At 52.1% G+C, this 18,494-nt stretch overlaps 8 protein-coding genes across 8 annotated transcripts; 5 read left to right on the top strand and 3 right to left on the bottom strand.

The window, feature by feature from the left end:
• Positions 1-1,427: 1,427 nt before the first annotated feature.
• On the top strand, positions 1,428-2,474 carry A1O1_07089 (uncharacterized protein; the record flags this gene model as incomplete). Its single annotated transcript, XM_007727962.1, has 1 exon — positions 1,428-2,474. The coding sequence occupies one exon, from the start codon at positions 1,428-1,430 to the stop codon at positions 2,472-2,474; it is 1,047 nt and encodes a 348-aa protein (XP_007726152.1).
• A 1,538-nt stretch (positions 2,475-4,012) lies between these two features.
• A1O1_07088 (tRNA-dihydrouridine synthase 3) lies at positions 4,013-6,343 on the top strand (the record flags this gene model as incomplete). Its single annotated transcript, XM_007727961.1, has 2 exons — positions 4,013-6,168; positions 6,256-6,343. 2 exons carry the CDS (start codon positions 4,013-4,015, stop codon positions 6,341-6,343), a joined length of 2,244 nt encoding a protein of 747 aa, XP_007726151.1.
• Positions 6,344-7,479: 1,136 nt separating this feature from the next.
• On the bottom strand, positions 7,480-10,071 carry A1O1_07087 (kinesin family member C1; the record flags this gene model as incomplete). Its single annotated transcript, XM_007727960.1, has 1 exon — positions 7,480-10,071. One exon carries the CDS (start codon positions 10,069-10,071, stop codon positions 7,480-7,482), a length of 2,592 nt encoding a protein of 863 aa, XP_007726150.1.
• Positions 10,072-10,992: 921 nt separating this feature from the next.
• Positions 10,993-12,255, bottom strand: A1O1_07086 (uncharacterized protein; the record flags this gene model as incomplete). The annotated part of the gene is made up of 1 exon (XM_007727959.1): positions 10,993-12,255. One exon carries the CDS (start codon positions 12,253-12,255, stop codon positions 10,993-10,995), a length of 1,263 nt encoding a protein of 420 aa, XP_007726149.1.
• Positions 12,256-12,827: 572 nt separating this feature from the next.
• Positions 12,828-13,064, top strand: A1O1_07085 (uncharacterized protein; the record flags this gene model as incomplete). The annotated part of the gene is made up of 1 exon (XM_007727958.1): positions 12,828-13,064. A coding segment is annotated over one exon (237 nt), but the record flags the coding sequence as incomplete, so codon positions are not given.
• Positions 13,065-13,353: 289 nt separating this feature from the next.
• A1O1_07084 (uncharacterized protein) lies at positions 13,354-13,973 on the bottom strand (the record flags this gene model as incomplete). The annotated part of the gene is made up of 2 exons (XM_007727957.1): positions 13,354-13,763; positions 13,946-13,973. The coding sequence occupies 2 exons, from the start codon at positions 13,971-13,973 to the stop codon at positions 13,354-13,356; spliced, it is 438 nt and encodes a 145-aa protein (XP_007726147.1).
• A 1,236-nt stretch (positions 13,974-15,209) lies between these two features.
• On the top strand, positions 15,210-16,367 carry A1O1_07083 (uncharacterized protein; the record flags this gene model as incomplete). The annotated part of the gene is made up of 3 exons (XM_007727956.1): positions 15,210-15,240; positions 15,308-15,545; positions 15,602-16,367. The coding sequence occupies 3 exons, from the start codon at positions 15,210-15,212 to the stop codon at positions 16,365-16,367; spliced, it is 1,035 nt and encodes a 344-aa protein (XP_007726146.1).
• A 692-nt stretch (positions 16,368-17,059) lies between these two features.
• Positions 17,060-17,991, top strand: A1O1_07082 (uncharacterized protein; the record flags this gene model as incomplete). Its single annotated transcript, XM_007727955.1, has 2 exons — positions 17,060-17,162; positions 17,465-17,991. The coding sequence occupies 2 exons, from the start codon at positions 17,060-17,062 to the stop codon at positions 17,989-17,991; spliced, it is 630 nt and encodes a 209-aa protein (XP_007726145.1).
• Between the last annotated feature and the right edge of the window lie 503 nt (positions 17,992-18,494).

Raw genomic sequence — 18,494 nt, 5'->3', positions numbered from 1 at the left:
GAGTTTGGCTTAGGGTTTACACTGTTTGTCCTATACAGAGTTACTCTCTAGGTGCCTTGGGTAGGTAGGCCCGAGACGGGGCCGAAGCTCTCAAAAATGAGCAGCCATTGAGAGGATTGATTGGTGTTGTTATGGCTACCTACCTAATTACGTACTTAGGTAGTATAGAGTAAGGTACATTATTGTCATTGACTGCCAGTGTCTCACAAGGCTTTGCCATTTTGTCTCAGGGCCTGGGTGATTATTAATGCGGTGTGTCCCAGGGGCCTTAGGCTGCGAAGCAGAGCCCACGAGTAAGAATGATGCCGATTTACGCAAGGCTCGCCTCGCCATCTCTGACATCAGGCTCCAGGTTGGGACCACGCATGCCAGTTAGTGCGTGGCAAGACGGCGAGCATGTTTCCTGCGGCCTTGTGGAACCATGGAGTTGGTCCGATTTGCGGTGGTATTCCTCACCTAATAACACAAAGGAAATATAAAAATTCGGTACCTGATGCAAGCTCTACCGTCTGTCTGGCACGAGTACACTACTACTACACCAAAACCTATGAGTGTTCTTGGATACATTTTTCAATCGCCAGGCGCGTCGGAGATAGTACGCCGAAGGACGTCGCACTGGTGACAGACAGTACTACTAGTAGGTATGTTGTGCATGGTGGCGATTATGATGCTGATGATGATGCGGACGATGATGTTGATGATGAAAAGCGTTGATCGTCTTCCCCAAGGAGTGACGGCAATAACGGGCATTCTCCAGCCAATCTGGCAGCACCGGGATCTTCCCAACCGCCTCGCTCACAGAAAGCATGATGAGCGAACCTCCCTCTATACCTTCCCAGGCTTGTAGATACGCAGAGGCAGATATGACTCGCAGCAAACCTGCCGTCTATGGTCAACAACTTGCACGCGGACAACAGGACACGTTTGAAGGTTGGTCCTCGCTGTTAAAAGAGCACCTGCTATCTGGCGGAGGGGAGGGGAGGGGCTGGTCCTTCTCCCTGTCTACAGAGTAAGGTAGGTCTATCAGTTCGTCGCCTGTGATGTCTCGTCTGCGGTTCGCCCTCCTCACCCGAAACATCCTTTGCGGTCAGTCTCAACGCAGTTCGGGGTTGTTCGCGAGGGCGGTATAATTGTTGTGCTGTATGTATCGGATATTGATAGGATACTTGAAGGGAGCGTATACGTATACTGCCGTATATACGGACTTAGGCATCTCATGTCCGAGGTTATGTCCGGTCTCTACTCTGTAGATGCTGATAGAGAGACGCTGAAGGGCGATGAAGACGTCTTCCCATCGAATACAAAACTGCCCTTTGTGCCACAACATGCCTCTTGTAGCATCAGATTCGTCATTCATGAGAGTTGATGACTCTGCTCCAAGGTACTAGTGCTTGCAACGCCCTCCCAAAACGACCGCCCACACCCAAATGGCCAATGAATCCAACGTCGCGGCCCTTCTGACGGGCCAGAATGAACCTCTCGTTGTTCAAGGTGTTGCCTATCCCAGCGTGGGCGAAGATGAACTTGTGGTGCGTAACCATGCCATTGCCGTGAATCCCGTGGACTATGCCATGCAGATGCTGGGCACGACGCTGTTTTCCTGGCTGCAGTATCCCTACATTCTCGGCGAGGATGTCGCTGGCGAGGTCGTCGAGGTGGGCAGCGCAGTCACCGGCTTCAAGGTTGGCGATCGCGTGGTGGGCCATGCAGTACTAGGAAGCGACACCAGCACCGGAGGTGCTTTCCAGCGCTATTCTCGATTGTTGTCGAACATGGTCTCGTCAATTCCCGATTCCTTGGCCTACGAGGATGCGGCGGTGATTCCTCTCGGGCTCTCCACCGCTGCCTCTGGCCTGTTCCAGAAGGACTATTTGGGTCTGCAATATCCTTCGATAAGCCCTCAGCCTACAGGCAAGACTCTTCTGATCTGGGGCGGATCGACCAGTGTGGGCAGCAACGCCATCCAGCTGGCCGTGGCAGCTGGCTACGACGTGATTACGACGGCGTCACCCAGAAACTTCGAATACGTTAAGGGCCTCGGGGCTACCCAGGCATTTGACTATCAAAGTCCTACCATCGGGGCCGATCTTCTGGAAGCTTTCAAGGGCAAGAGGTGTGCCGGTGGCCTGGCAATTGCTGGCGTGGTCCCGCAAGCCCGAACAGAAGCTGCTGAAGCCTGTCTTGAAGTTATCGCCAAGTCGGAAGGGGACAAGTTTGTAGCTCTCGCTATGCCTCTGCCACCGCAGCTCCCAGACGGGGTAGGGGCCAAGTTCATCTTTGCTAGCGGCCTGAAGGATAGCGAAGTGAGCCATGTCATCTATGGGGATTATCTGCCCAAGGCTCTGGCTGCGGGGAAGTTCACTCCGGCTCCTAAGGCGGAAGTCGTAGGGCAGGGGTTTGAGGCTATCCAGGGAGCGTTGGATGCATTGAAGCAGGGAGTGTCAGCTAAGAAATTGGTGGTTACTCTTCCGTAAAATGTCCATGATGGATTTGGATCTTACAGCCAACAGCACGGCTCATATAAGTACCCTATGACCCTGGCTCGATGATCTAGATTCTTCGGTGTTTTCCCCTTCTAGATCGTGGCTCTTTGCTCACTCCTTCACAAACAGCTTGGACATACTACTGTAGTATACCGGACAACGGACAACGGACAACGAACCAGATCCTTGAAACACAATAGATCAGACGACCGAATGGGTCTTGATCAGGCCATTCATTATTGGGCATCTGAAGAAGCTCACGAGACTGGAGTGGAATAACCCGCTAGCCAACGATCTCGAACACATGGCGGCAACCAGTAATATATAGAGTACCGGGTCGGGTCCCTATACTAATTAATCAACTAGTAGCAGATCCATACAATACGGATCTGTATACTACTAGTTAGTGCACTAATGAGGAACTGGATATAAACTAGTTGTTTGTGGACAATTTGAAGGCCACCACCATACTGCCTTTATTGGAGAGTCTGGTTGTCCTAAGCCCCTTCTTTTGTCCCTATGAAGCAAACACCAGCGCTCCTCTGCCCTCGCCCATGGTCAGGCCTGTCTTGCACCAATTTCTAGAGATGTTCTAGAAGGTCAGCCACTCGACACGCAATAACTACCCTACCCAGGTAGCAATCCACAGTGCTAACAATGTTGTTTCTGGTGGCACAGTCTCGGTGCTCCCATTTGCCGTTTGCCCTTCAGCGTTCCCCGCTGCTCCACTTGGAAACGATGTCGCAGGACCCCTTCTCGTGGCACAACATTTGGGAGTGCTTTAGCTTGGGCTGTCAGATCGCTGCAGATGCCAGAAAGCCCCTCCGGGTGAGACAAAAGACAGGTCACACGATGCACCAGTGAAATGTACCTTATGGGATGGGCCTGGGCCTCTCCCAGCCCGACAAATCGACAGAACAGAGTGTTCACAAGCTGTGGCGAACGATGCGTCAGCTTCCAATGCTTTCCGGAACAGTGGTCTGGAAGGGGCGACGACTTGGACGACATGATTGACGCCTCGATGGCAATGAGGGTAGCATTGGGCCAAGGGTTGGCGACAGCGAATGTACCTATTGGCGGGGCTTTGTGACAGCCATCCAGCATGGGAAGCCTTCCGATCGGAAGCTATGCCTTATGCCTTATGCCTTATTATGCCCGTAGATTGACTATTGATGCATTCTGATGATGGCTGTGATGGCTGCAGTGTGCCTGCATTCAGGAGACTTCAAGTTGCGTTTACGTTTTTTCAGTCGTTCACCGATTGTCACGCCGCTTTGACAGCCACTGCTTTGTGTTGAAAGTGGAAGGTCTCCCGAACACTAAATGGCCGCCTTGGCGCAGCGACCATTCCCACAATGGCAACTTGACGAGGCCCTCCACTGGCAGCTGTTCACAACCGGCGCTTTCACTGTACTGCAACTGTAGATTGAATCTCTGATATCTCATTGCAGTAACCCTGAGATTGAAGATCTGTCGCGGGTTCATTTCTCTAACCTGCAGGAGCCTCACTACTCTGTCGACATTCAAGCATGGCTGAGAACGCGGCAGACCAGTCTGAACCACATGTGAATGGTAGTTCCAACGGTGGAGCAGTTACCGCTACAGATGCCGAACAAGTCTCTTCTTCCACTACTTCTGTTAAGCGCAAGATTGATGAGCTGAGCTCGTCCGAACAGTCACTGGAAGTCCGAGAAGACAAACGTCGGAAAGGGACGGCGCCGATCAAAGCCGAGTTTCTCGTCGCCGCAGAAGAGATTGTGGAGGCTCGGCCTGCCCAAGACGAGGCTGACGACGATGCCGCCGAAGCATTTCACCACCAGGACAGACAACCTGTGAGCAACAACTCCAAAGGTAAACGACGTGAAAAGGCCAAAGGGCAGAATAAGGCCCGCGAGTATGGTCGGTCCAGAGATGAAGTAGGCCTGTGTTCGACCCGGGTACACCGCCCCGAGTTCTCTCCAGAGCCATGTCTCTACGGTGACAAATGTCGTTTCGAGCATGACCTGCGCAAGTACTTGAAACAGCACAAGCGTGAAGACCTCACCACCTTCAACGGCCTGTGTCCCGTCTGGGAGACGAAAGGAAGGTGTCCTGGCGGCTGGAAATGTCGATTTGTCGGTTCTCATTCCAAAGAGGTCGAACATGATGACGGACGGCGAGAACTAGTCTTAGTCGAAGACCCGGAGCGGATTGCGAAGTACAGCCAGACGTTTTCTGAAGGCGAAGAAGCCGGGGTCGCCAACGTTCTTTCGCCCCAACAACGCATGGACTTGACCAAGAGACGAATCACCACGCCCAAATCCGATGCGTGTCTCAGCTGGATGGACAAACAGACCAAGAACCCGTCGGACCAAGGTCGCAAAGGGCAAGACAACGCGTCTCTACGCAACTCGTCGTCACCAGAGCCGGGAGACGGCCGCAAGGAGACGAACGGGGAGAGTCAAGCCGATTCACGAGCTGCTTTCCAGGATCCTCCTTTACGACCCTCAGAAAAGCGCCGGCTGTACTTTGGGTCCGAGACGCCGGTTCTAGCCCCTCTGACTACGCAGGGCAACCTGCCTTTCCGACGGCTATGTAGTTCTCTAGGCGCCACATTCACCTATTCGGAAATGGCCATGTCGTTACCGCTGCTACAAGGGCAGAAATCAGAGTGGGCTCTTCTCAAAGCACACCAGTCGGAAGTGCAGCCACCGACCTTTACGATCAAAGGCACGCCAAACATTGTGTACGACTACGACCAGAGCCAGGATCTACGCTTCGGCGCCCAGATCGCAGCCAATAAACCTTGGTTGGCCGTCAAGGCCACGGAAGTCCTGACGACTCTCCTGCCCAAAGGGTTAAGAGTGGTTGATCTCAACGTCGGCTGTCCCATTGACCTGGTGTACCGAGAAGGAGCTGGATCGGCGCTGATGGACCAGCCGAACAAATTGGAAAAGATGCTTCGCGGAATGAACATGGTGTCTGGCGAAACGCCAGTCACGGTGAAAATCCGCACGGGGACCCGGGACAGACAGCCGACGGCACAGAAGCTGGTGGAGAGGCTTGTGCTGGGCAGCGAGCACTCTCGAGGAAACCCTTGTGGAGTCGCGGCAATCACTCTTCACGGCCGTTCCAGGCAGCAGAGATACACGCGCTCGGCAGACTGGGAGTATATCTCCGAAACGGCCGCCCTGATCAAGAGTCTCAACGAGAAGGTCGATGCGCTGGCCGACACCATTCGCGAGCCAGACGAGCGAGACCAGCCGAACGGACATCAAGGTTCGAAGAACGGAAAAGTCTGGTTCATCGGCAACGGCGACGTCTACTCTCACGAGCACTACTACGACCATATCAAGCATGCGGGAGTCGACGGGGTCATGGCGGCTCGCGGAGCACTGATCAAGCCATGGCTGTTCGAGGAGATCGCGGCCGGCCAGTATCTGGACAAATCGTCTTCCGAACGGCTACGCATCATCGAGCAGTTCTGCAGGTATGGGTTGGAAGCCTGGGGCAGTGACGAGATGGGAGTCGGACAGACGCGGCGGTTTTTGCTGGAGTGGCTCAGTTTCGCGTGTCGCTATGTCCCGGTCGGCATGCTGGAGTATCTGCCGCCCAACATCCAAGATCGACCGCCACGGTTCCGGGGACGGGATGAACTGGAGACGTTGATGGCAAGCGACAATTACAAGGACTGGATCAAAATTAGGTATGTTATCCCCCAGCTCTCCCTCACCGATTTCCTTGGACGTGTTATTCTGTTACTTGTTACTTGTTACTAACACATGGCCGACAGTGAGATGTTCCTAGGCCCGGCACACCCCGATTTCCGCTTCGAGCCGAAACACAAGTCCAACAGCTATGAGATTCAAGCTGAGGGATGAATTCGCCTTGAGTTACGAATCTGAGCTAGCATGACCATATCCCCTAGGGGGGTGTCACCTGCGCATACCATGGCATACATCCACTGTCTTCGTCTTCGAAGATTATCATTGAGAAAGTGTGAACGTGCAGAGACATGATTCCATATGAAACTTCTGCCAGAAATTCTGCACAATTGAACTTTATATCCCGCATCCCCACAAAGACGATTCTGCCCTCGAAACTGTGTCGGACAATCTCAATCTCTATCATGTATTGACCATTGCATTGATCCTTCAGCCTCTACTCGAGGAGAACATTCGACTGACAGGCAGCGAGCGCTTCACGAAGTGATAATCTCGACTTGTTCTCCTTCTCCTCTCTTCTCTCTTCTCTCTTCTCTCTTCTCTCTTCTCTCTTCTCTCTTCTCTCTTCTCTCTTCTCTCTTCTCTCTTCTCTCTTCTCGCTTCTCGCTCTTCTCGAACCTCATATAATCACCGTTACCGTCACCGTCACCGTCACCGTCACCGTTACCGTCACCTTCTCGCAATATACGAACCATGACTAGGCTTGATCCCGATGGCTGTCGATCCGAATCTATAGTGCTTGCTGACGGATATATACCCATACACGCAAATAGCATATACGACCTACTAACAAGATAGAGGAGAATTACGAATCTGTTCAATGTCCCAAGTGCCTTAGTCAGAGTTGTGCATGATTCTCATCTGTCTACATCAATCCAACTTTCTCAATTCAATTCAATTCAATTGATGTTATTTCATTTTCTTTCATTTCAATCATCAAGAAAGTACCTGTTTCAGTAAAGAAACACCAACCCATCAACCCCTGACTCCTAGTCGTCTGAATACCAACTACTACCTCCCACACCTAAACCCAACCACAAAACAGCATCCTAATAAAATCCCAAGCCCCAGAGTGCTCAAGAAAAGAGAACGCCCAAGCCACGCCTGCTAAAACCGACGAGACGGGATCGCCAAACAATTTTCCATCTTTCGGCAATGGGCTCTGCCATGTATGTCACTTGTTCCAACAGGCGCCATTTCCTTATCAGAAACATAAAGCGTCCAAGTGCCCAGAAAGTCAAAAGTCGAAAGTTGCAGGGGAGTTGAAAATGCCTTCATGTTCATGTTCATGTTCATCTCCCACCGCTCTTCCTTGCAACTCCGATCCTCGTCCTGCTCACCTTGTCCGCAAACTTGAGACTGGTGATCGTTTCCGGGAGACACTTCTTCTCAGGCGCGACCATGACGAACATGAGCGTCTTGCTATTGCCCCCGAGACTGAACTGCAACAGATAAGTGAGTTTGCTGTTTCGATAGGGGATATGGCCACCACCAGATCCAGATCCCGACCCCGATCCATTGTTGACACTGTCCCTCGGGTTGAAGGGACCTGCACCACTGCCAGAACTTGCCTGTTGCTGTTGGCCCAACGCGCCAATGACATCGCCCAGACACGACAAAGACTTGTTGATGTTTTGCGTCTCCTTGAGCCGGGCGCCTTCGACTTTCGAATGCGACAGACGTTCCGAGCCTGCCAGGTCGACCAGATTCAGAGTGCCTTTGCTCTTCTTGCCCGTGATCGAGTTAGACCCGGCCAGTTTGAGGATGAAGACCGAATGGCTGCGACTGCTGCGTTCGTTGGCTTTGGTTGCCGCCACCGACCGTCGGGCCATGGCTTGCGCCAGGATCCCCTCGACTTGTTCCTGGCTGTCGAGATTCAAAGTTGTCACGTCTGTTATGGTGGTTTCGCAGGCCGTCATGTCATGCCGGATCTCGTGCTTTTTCGGCCCGTTGTCGCCGTCTTTACCCAACAAGTCCCGTAGCTCTTCGTTATACACTTCGACGAAACTGCCTTCCATCGTATATGTCCATCCTCGGCTCTCCAGCTCTTTGCTTGTGCTGTAGATCTGTCGCAGAGCTCGTGGGATCATTCCGTCATCGGAGGACATTGTGAACGTCTTGCCCGAGCCCGTTTGACCATATGCAAAAATGCACACGTTGTAGCCGTCGAGCGCGGATTGAATCAGTTGACTGATTTCCTCAAAGATCTCGGCATTGTTGCTGGTAGGATCGAATACTCTGTCAAAAGAGAACTGGTGCGTTTTGGTCGTCACCTTGCCCAGGCTGTTGGTCTCTTCGGGCCCTTTGACTTCGATGTCTTTGGCTTCCTCTTCGGACTCTGGAATCGTGATCTTGGCCGTCTCTTCCGATTGATCACTATTGATGGTCGGTCGGACACGACAGAACACCCGGATGTTGCCCTTCAACTCCTGTACTTGATTGTGTAGTTTTCGTCGAAGCATTTCCTCCTTCCTAAGTTTTTCCTCGCACTCTGTCGCCTTCTCGAGAGCTTCATTCATCCTCCTCTCCATGGCTGCGTAAGCTTCCGATTGAGACTTGTTGTCAGATTCGAGATATTCGATCTTGGCTTGCAAGGCTTGCCGTGAACTCTCCATGGCAACTGCAGTAGTCCCAGCCGAGGCCAGGTTCTGCCGAAGTTCGTCATTGAGCATCTGCTCTCTTTCAAGGTCGACCTTCAGCCGTTCAACTTCCATACTGATGGTCCTGATTTCCTGATCCTTTGTCTGGAGGTCCATTTCGTGTCGTTGCTTCTCGAGGGCGCCTTGTGTGGAGACTTGAGCCAATGCCTGTAGTCGTTGACTCCGTTCACTTTCCAGTTCCTCCTCTAATCTTCTCTTCAAGTCCCTTATTTCTTCTCTGTGATCGGCCTTGAGGCGATCCATGTCTTCCCGGTGAGACTGCCGGATGGATTCCGAGTCTATTCGGTGTTGACGTTTGAGGTCTTCGACTTCTTCCTCATTGTCTCGTTTCAATTCGTGATTCGATCGTTCGGCGGCTTCAAGGCGGTATTTTGTTGTCTCCAATTCACATCTTAGAGCTATCATTGCTTCTGTCAGGTCTTTCCGTTCTTGTTCGAGGTTCGCAATGGTGGACTTGTAGGAAGTGTTGACCTCTTTCGCTTCGACGTTGTCCTCCATGGCTTGTTTGTAGTGCCTGCACACATCCTCGTACATTCGTTCCATATTGCCATATTGTTCCTCGGGATCCCAGGCTTCTAAATCAGAATACTTTGTCAGAAAGACTTCCTTTTGCTTTTTGCGGGGAGATGTGGCAGTCAGTTTGGGGAAAGGCTGGGGGGCGAAATGATGCTTCTCCGGTCCACTGGGAGTACACGGAGACGGTCGGGGAATCCTCGAAGGGCTGTCTGGTTGCTTTGCCTTGGGGGTTTCTGGGCCCAACGAAAGATCTGCCAGGCCGTTGGTGATTGAGGAGGTGGACGACAGGTCACGTTTACCCGGGACCGGACGCACATGCAGACCAAGGGCTTTGTTGGTGGAGAAACTTCGAGGCAGTCTCTTTTGTATACACACAGATCCATTGACTGGGGCACGGGCGCCAAAGGGCAGGGAGAGGTTGGAGATAGAAACCATACGTTTATTAGGGCCTTCCTGGTTTCCTCCACGAGTTCCTAGAGATGTAGCAGGCCTCGAGTCGGCCATTCTCGTCGCTCTTTCTTTCGCCAGCGAAGATTTCGGTCGAGCAAGGTTCGAAGACGCGTGAATACTCGGTGGTCGGATCCCGCTGCCCACGCTGGCTGAAAAGGCAGAGGCTGTCGTCGAGCTTGATGTGTTTCTTGAGTATTGAGAGTTGCTGCGGTGCGATTGGGAGAACGAGGAGGGAGTTCGCGAATGGGTGGATGACATGACTGCGGCATGGGTTGGAGCATTGGATCTGGGAGCAGCAGGGATGCCTTTGATGGGCTCGCCGGCACGCTGAGCCAATGTTTTTCTTTTGAAGTCAGGCTCTGGTACTACTTGGATGTCAGCTTCTTCCTCCTCTTTGTTGTTCTAAGGCACAAACAATTCGATCCTTGTCTTTTATGTCCAATATAGGTCGGTGGAGGCATGGCATTGCGTGAGTTATGTGCTGAGGCGCTGAGTTCTGTCAATTGTTTCTGAGGTGATGCCAATGTATGCCGCGTGGGCTGCGGCAACTGAGAGACGAACTGTGAATTCATAGAGTCAGTGGTGGTAGTGGTAGATGCAGGGGTTGTAACGCGTACGTTCTCAGTGTCAGCCATGTTGAAGAGGAAGACCAGTTGAGCGATGTTCGAAACAATAGGTTTAGTGAGGGTCGAAACCCATGTCCAGCTTGGGCGCGTCTGGCGGTGGTTTGTGGTCGTCAAGGTGAATTGTACAAGATGATGAGATGCGATGAAGGTCGCAATCACAATCATTGCAGCCGCCAAACCAAAACATGTTACCCTATTAGGCAAGGCGTGGCATGTCGGATCATGTGACGAGGCTGAGCAGGCTGCCCATCCACCAATCACAACGCGTCAGGCTGAGTGACTGCACGAGGAGAATTGGCATGCATGTTCAAAGAAATACTCCAGAGTCAACGGGATGTAGAACTGAAGGTACAACTGTCCAAGGCTCCTACTATGACCAACTACTCTTTCCCAATCACAAAGTTTGACACCAGGTCTGCACGAACAATGGGAACCCGGGCACGATCTCAAGCGGGGCAGCAACTCCTTCTATGGTGTTGACGGGGCATGAAAGGGAGTCCAAGAGACAAGAACACCATAGCAAGTACAGATTGGGACGCCTCACTCTGGACCTCTACCAGTTAGCGATGTCTTTTCTCTCGACATCTTGCACATCCTTGCCCGCCCCTTCCTTGATAACCTCATCTAGCACCTTGAAAAGGCCTTCAACTTCCTCCACTGTGTTATAGTGCAGTAAAGAGACTCTCACCACTCCATCATCGGCATCTGGAATCTTCAGAACATTCTCAAGGAGACGCTTGCTGTAAAAATGGCCGTTTCGGCAACCATAATCGGAACGGGCTTCTATGGCATCGATGATTCCAAGAGAACTCTGGCCCTTGACTCTGAAACTGATGACAGGATGGCGCAGATGCTTATCCGAGGTGGGCTCGCCATAAATCTTGATCTGATCCGGTTTTGATCGCAGGTAAGACAGTAAGACTTCCTGAAGCTTCTCTTCCTGGCTCTCCATTGCGTGCCAGCCCACTTTGTCGATGTATGCGACCACCTCTGGGATGGATTGAACGCATTCATAACTGCCAGCAGCCAGGCCCATCATCTCCTCCAAAGTGTTCCGGGATTTGAAGAAATGGCCGAGAGTCTGAAGTTGTTCTTGCGCCTTCTTGCTGGCGTATAACATGGAAACGTGTGGACCGTACACTTTGTACCATGAGAAAGAGTAGAAATCCACCCCGAACGCCTTAACGTCGATAGGCGCATGAGGAGCGTAAGCCACAGCATCGACGCAGAAAAGGGTGTCGGGGTTGGTGTCGCGGATGACTTTGGACAAGGCCGCTACATCTGTGATGGTGCCGAGAATGTTGGAGGTATGTGTACAACACACCAGGCGTGTCTTGGGCGACAACAAAGCCTTCAAGTCTTCAGGCTCTAGTCTCGGGTTGGAGTCAGTGTTCTGGGTGGGGATCCACCATTTGATGGTCAATCCCTTCCACTGTGCCAGCTGAACCCATGGCGCAAGGTTGGCCTCATGGTCGAGATTGGAGAGAATGATTTCGGAGCCGGGTTCGATCTTCAAGGCTATCGAAAGATTGCGGAAAAGTTGTGTGGTCGAGGGGCCAAAGACCACTTCGTCTGGTGAAGCATTGATGTACTTTGCGCCCGCGGCATGGCCTTGATTGAACTTGTTCGTCGACGTCTGAGAGATTGGATAGGAGGCGCCCAGTTGAACATTGTTGCTCGCCAGATAGTTGGATATGGAGGCAATGACCGACTTCAGAACCTGTGCGCCTCCAGCATTGTCCATGAAGACCTGCTTTTGGGCAAGGGCTGGGAATTGTGCCCTGATCGCGGCGACGTCGAATGGTTCGACGGCCATGATGAAGCCTCTTTCTCGAACTGGGACAATTGTTTCTAACTTCAGAGTTACACGTCTTGATTCGACTGCGAGGAGGGCTGCTTCTGTTCTTGTCTCTCTTCTATCAGGTCATAGGAATACCAATTGTTCAAGAAGAAGCTGGTGAGCCGGTGATGGGTGATATATGCTCAAAGAGGAAGGTGATAAGGGTGGACAATTCTCCGCTTCTGGGGAAAATGCAACGAGAAGCAAGTGTGTGATTGATGGATTGTGTCCAAGCCCGACGCCCTTCGACGTTCATGATTCGTGTCTCCAAACGGGCCACTCTTGTCTGGGGCCATTTTGTTGAAGTAACCCGACCATACAAGGCCATTCATTACAATCTCCATCTCTTTCATCTCCAAACTCAAAGGAGATTCGTTGCGACGAGGATTGAAGTTGAATCTCGATTTCTATCTTTCTCGGGGTCTATCGTGCGTATCCGATAAAGCAGCCAGTTTATTTGTCAGAATCGAGAGATGAAGCCGCCAACTACAAACCGCGACAACCTCCGGCATGTACCGGTGAGGGTTATACACCGATGAGGGTTATACAATGTCTACTTCGACGTCTTCCACTCCCCCACTGAACCGGGGACATTTGTATTCCAGAAAGTTTGGACCGGAGACAAGAAGTGGTTCTACGAGCACCAGCTCACCAAACCCTACTATGAGCCATACACGGCAGCGACGAAGCCAATGTGGTTGACAGACCGAAAGATGGAGTTCCTCGACCCCGTGGACGGATGGAGTTATGTCGACAATGCCTACTTGGCCGGCACCGTCAACCCTTGGGGAGAAATTGAGGGCATGCTCACGCCAGAGATCGGGAAACTACGTTGAAGAATGCTTTGAAAAAAGAAAGAGTTCAGGCATCCTCGGCCGCACCCTAAGTAAGGCAACATCAAGCAATCTTTGTTCTGCACTCCAAGGAGCATTTCAGTGGCGTTGCTAATATATCAAAGCCCGCATTGCCGACCCAGTCATGCTTGCTTCTGATCATGTCGATTGTCATGGTATTCGTGGTCTCGTCCAGCACATCTACTGCCGTGTGTCGCGCTGAGCAGCATCTTTTCAGCAATCATTTCTTTTTGTTCTCCGGCCGATTTTCACACTTGGTGGTAGCCTTGCTAGTCTCAGGACGTGCATCTGCGTCTGCGGATGGCTTCTGGTTCTCTCCTACCATGGTCTTCTTCCACTCGATGAATTCCACGTCCTTCTCCCCGCCCATGTATTCGGCCCATGCTGTGAACTCCTGGTTGGTTCGCGATCTCATTGGCATAGGTGGTAGATCTGAGACCGTCTTCTGGCTTTCGGCGTACGACTCTTTCCTCGACTCAGTATCTTTCATGATCCGTTCCATCTGATCCTTGAGAGCGCTCGCATTCTCGTTGGGCCGAGGCATGACGGTATGGTTGATACTGCTTGGTGAGTTGCTGTGGGTTTCGTTGTCGCTGAACGGCAGGATGCTGAACAGGCCTGGTATTTCTCCTTCCCAGAGCGTGGATGATAACGAAAGTGTATTGCAGCAATATCGAATCGTTGTACGTATTCATGTGTAAACCAAAAGAGGTGCTCACCTTGTGTTGTGATTTATATGGATGCAGTTTGTAACATCTTTACACCACAGTCGCATCACGCAGTGACGGACAGTTCCTGTCGTAGCAACTCACCGTGACTGCCTCGAGGTGTCGGACCCATATTCACAACAGGATATTCAAGTCGCGGAGAAAGTGAAGGTGCTGGGGGGAGCATCGAGAGCAGCACGACGTGCACGATTCGATATGAAAAGGTACATTTATTGAAGATGATCCTGATCTTGACTCTTCACTTTGTTACCCTCCAACCGGACCGAAACGCACGGAACGCAAGGCTGGCGGGAGGACGGAACACGGGCTGACAAGGATTGAGAAGGACTGCGTAGTTTTCGGGATTGACCTTGAGCTACTAGTATGTAGAGCACACTGGATCTCGACCTCTGATGTGTAAGCATCGTAACAGCGAATTAAGAGGCCCTGCTCCGGGAAGCAAGGCACATGCTTTCTCTTCACTGCGGCGGGGACCCAACTGGCGGTTCAGTACCTCGCATAAGCACAGTCCAACGCAACTCCAATGGCCCACAAATATCATAAGATGCATGCAGAGGGCAAGACCCCTAGGCGAAGAGGAGCAACCCGAGGTATGTGAAGCCGCGTATATTCGTCGTATATTCATTTTCGAAGAGAGGATGGGCCGAGTGGAACCAGCAGCTTGCGGTGGTCGGCGAGTCGCAGCGGCAGTGGCAGTGGCAGCGATGACGATGATAATGATGATGATGATGATGATGAGGGTGAGTGTGAGGGATAAGGAGACAGTTGACACGGGCATCGTCGGCAAATGAATTGTACCCTTGAAATCAATACGTAGTAATGTGTGTGTGTGTGTTGTTGACCGTCGACCATTTTACATTTCAAAAGTGCATGTGAAAGAAAAGTAGAACGAGGGTCACACACACGCACACAACACACACACACACTTCGCACTTCGAGGACAGACAGCATCACAACCACCACAACCAACAACCACCACCAGCCCGCCGCCTTCATACTACATCATCATCGCCCTCAGCCTCCACTCCCTAACTCGCTGCGCCTTCAATGCTTGATACCCACCATCGTTCTCCCTCCGAGTGGATTCTACAGAACAGACTCGCCCAGTCTCACCACAGCCTGCCTTTTTTTCTCCAATTCCGAACAGATACCCAACGCCTCTGCCATGTACCGGTCGTTTGCCTGAACCAGTCGCTCGTGTCCAGCTTGCTTTTCGCACAGATGACCTCTAGACCTGTCGCACATACCACTCTCTAGCATGTGTCATTCGTTTTCCCTTCAAAGTGCTCGGATTTGACATTGCGATTCTGCTTTTGCTTTTTCCCTGCGGTACAAGGGCCTTTTCGAGATGGAGAAGTTCTCGCAGTTTCGCGACAAAGGTGAGACCACCTATGCAGTATAAAAACAACGAACGAGCAGTTGGCGGTCGCTAACTTCGTTGTATAGGCTCTGGTATCGCACCATTCCTCCCTATTCCGACCGAGTCTGCAGGCCTGCAACTCCCTTTTCACATTTTCCTCTTCGTCTGTCGAGTGCCTCTCCTCCTGATCTTCGCTCTTTCATACTTCCTGGTCCTCCAATGGATGCCTATAGGAGTGCTGGGCAGGAAGGCTTCGCTATGGTGCATACTGGGCTTACCAGGTATCTGGTGGGTTGATCTACAAATCGATGGAGTGAAAAAGGGGTATGCAAGGCGCCTGAAAGAGTCGGATCGTGTTCAGCATGTGCTGACATTCACAGGTCTTTGGCAAAGAACAGCGCCAGTCTCCCTCAAGCCGGCTCCATCATTGCGTCTTCGAGCGCTTCTCCCATCGATGCGCTGTATCTATCTGCAATCTTCGACCCGTTGTTTGTCGCCAGCTATCCGAGTACCCGACTCGTGCAGCCCATCTCTCTCTTCACCGCCCTATGCCGGGCCTTCTCGCGTCCCCAACTCAATCCTCCCGCGAAAGCGAAACTGGTGGACCTAAAGACATATCTGAAGCAAAATCCAAGTCGCATTGTTGCCGTCTTTCCCGAATGCACGACTTCCAACGGGAGAGGAATACTACCCATGAGTCCTGCGCTATTGACTGTGCCACCACGCACCAAGGTGTTCCCCGTCAGCTTGCGATATACACCGCCTGATATAACCACGCCAATCCCGCACGCCTACTTTACATTCCTGTGGAACTTGTGCAGCAAACCAACCCACTGTATCCGGATTCGGATCGCGGAACCAGTATACAACACTTCAAAGCGAACTCCCGAACCAGTTGTCGCGAAGACTTCAGCTTACGCCACGAATCATTTCGACACCTTCGGTACCGACAGTGCGGCAAGCGACGCGGACACGCTCGTGGGCAGCGAAGAGCTCGAAGGCCCCACGACGAACGAAGAGAGAGCGTTTCTCGACAAGGTTGCCGAGGCTCTGGCTAGGCTGGGACGTGTCAAGAGAGTCGGCTTGGGGGTCAAAGAGAAGATTGCGTTTCTGGTGATGTGGAAGACATCGCGGAGAAGGCGATGATCATGGTGATCAACAGAGCGAAATGAGCCGCGGATGACCCGACAGAGCCGCACAAGGCTGCAAGAGGGTACAGCGAAAAAGGTCGAGGCTGCGCATTGACACCATCACTATCAGCCCGATTCCGGAAGCACGTTCTAGCTTTTCCAACGGTCATTTATTGTACCCAACTCGGAGATGGTGAGATTGGACTCCCGTCAAAAAGCCGCTCATTCCGGCAGCTGGCGTCTTGGGCGCGACTGCTGCAATTTGCGAACACCCGGTCTGTGCGCGAGTGCAACTTTGGGCAACGAGCAATATACACAGGACACGACACACTATATTATTTTATTGATTATCCACCCGACGTCGCTTCGCACGATATGAAACGGATTCGGCAATTTGCTCCTGCTACCCTTCGCCTTCGTGGTCGCCGTATAACGTGTCTAGCATCGATCAGCACTCACAACTCAACAGCCCTGGTCCTGCAATAGCACCTGAATCAGCTGGATGAGTTGAATAGAAGATCACGTCCGCTCTCACCGCTCGAAGATCCGAACGACTCACAATTCGATTGCGCGCACGACTCTTCCCATCCGATGTCTCTTCTTTCGGTTCTCGCTTTCGCACTCACACTCGCCCCGCGCCTCGCGCATGCCGCGACACAGCTGAGTTTCTTCGAGCACAGCTCTTGCAATGCCGGAACGTCGTTCGATATGTATGCGGACCCCAACCCGCTCACGGCCGACACGTCATGTCATCAGTTTTTGAATGGTACGGTCGCCTTCTATGTCAATCAAATCGACCAGGGCTGTTCCAGTGAGTTTACCCCGAAATTCTTGTCCTTTTGTCCCATATGCGACCTTGACGTGGTTGTGTATGCCATGGTAATGGCATTGTTGGTCTCCCTTCTTCGAGGAACAGAAGACATGGACGATGAGTCTCAAACGTGTATCTGCCTCTGTTACTTCTTCTAAGAATTAGTCACTGCCCTCGATTGTGCCTTTGCTACTGCTACCCTGTTCCCGTCTGTATTCGTTGTCTAGCCCAGTGGCCTACATTTCTATCCTCCCTCTCAACCAAGTATATGTCCATGTCTCTAACAACTCCGTGTCAAATAGTCCGCTCCTATCTCTCTTCCAACTGCGACCCATCGACATCGTCAATAGCCGGCATCCTCATCGCCGTCGGCACATGTTTCTACGTCGACGAGGGCGTCAATCTAGGTTCCTGGCGACCTGACTGTGCGGGCGTCGACTACTCGTCCTCCAACGGCCTGGACAAAGGCAACTCCTACTCGAACGGCACCAACACCGCCCCGGCCGTCCAGTCTGTCCTGATGACCGCCACGGGCGGCGTCGTCACTTTCACGGGCGTCACGGCTTCGCCGACCTCGAGTGCCACCCCGATTTCGACTTCGACTGCGACACCGACCACGGCAACCGCTGCAGCCGGATCTGCCAGTGGTACCGCGGGTGCAGCGTCAGGTTCGAGCGCGAGTGGCACGAATGGTGCGGCGGCCAGCGCGAGTGCAACTTCAACGACGAAGGCCACGAGTGGTGCGGCGGCCATGTTTGGAGGGTTCGGCGACGGATCGTTATGGGTGGTCGAAATGGGCGCGCTTATGGCACTTCCGATCTTTTTCTAAAGTTCAACAGTAGAGTTGAGTGTGATATGCAAACGTCCACTATCGACTGTTAATTGTTGACTGTTGACACGGTCTGCATTCGAGACTGTGGTAATTACTAGTACTCAACACCACTAGTTAAGAAACAGCATAGATAGCATAGAACTACTATCAATACCACAAACTACGGTGTACAGAGGCCTAGAGTGGGCGCAAACCCGAACTGTTCTCGAATAGTAATAAAAAAGACAATGGCTAGGCGACCAGCAATGTATAAATAAGCCAACCCACGCACGTAGACGAACTCGAACGATTTACCAACTTTCATTTCTGACAATGGCAATGGCAATGGCAATGGCAATGATTTATGGATACGACTATCACTGTGACTGTGACTGTGACTGTGACTGTGACTGACTGCCGTGCTTTATGATAAGGCTGGATCGAGCCCTCCATCATCTCCCGAAAATTCGCAAATTCGCAAGGTATCTCGCAGTAGTAATAGCAGCAGCAGCAGCAGTATC

This window comes from Capronia coronata (genome assembly GCF_000585585.1).
Source record: "Capronia coronata CBS 617.96 chromosome Unknown acBCG-supercont1.6, whole genome shotgun sequence".
In the NCBI taxonomy this organism is placed as follows: Eukaryota; Fungi; Ascomycota; class Eurotiomycetes; order Chaetothyriales; family Herpotrichiellaceae; genus Capronia; species Capronia coronata.
This window is presented reverse-complemented; position numbering and strand designations above follow the sequence as displayed.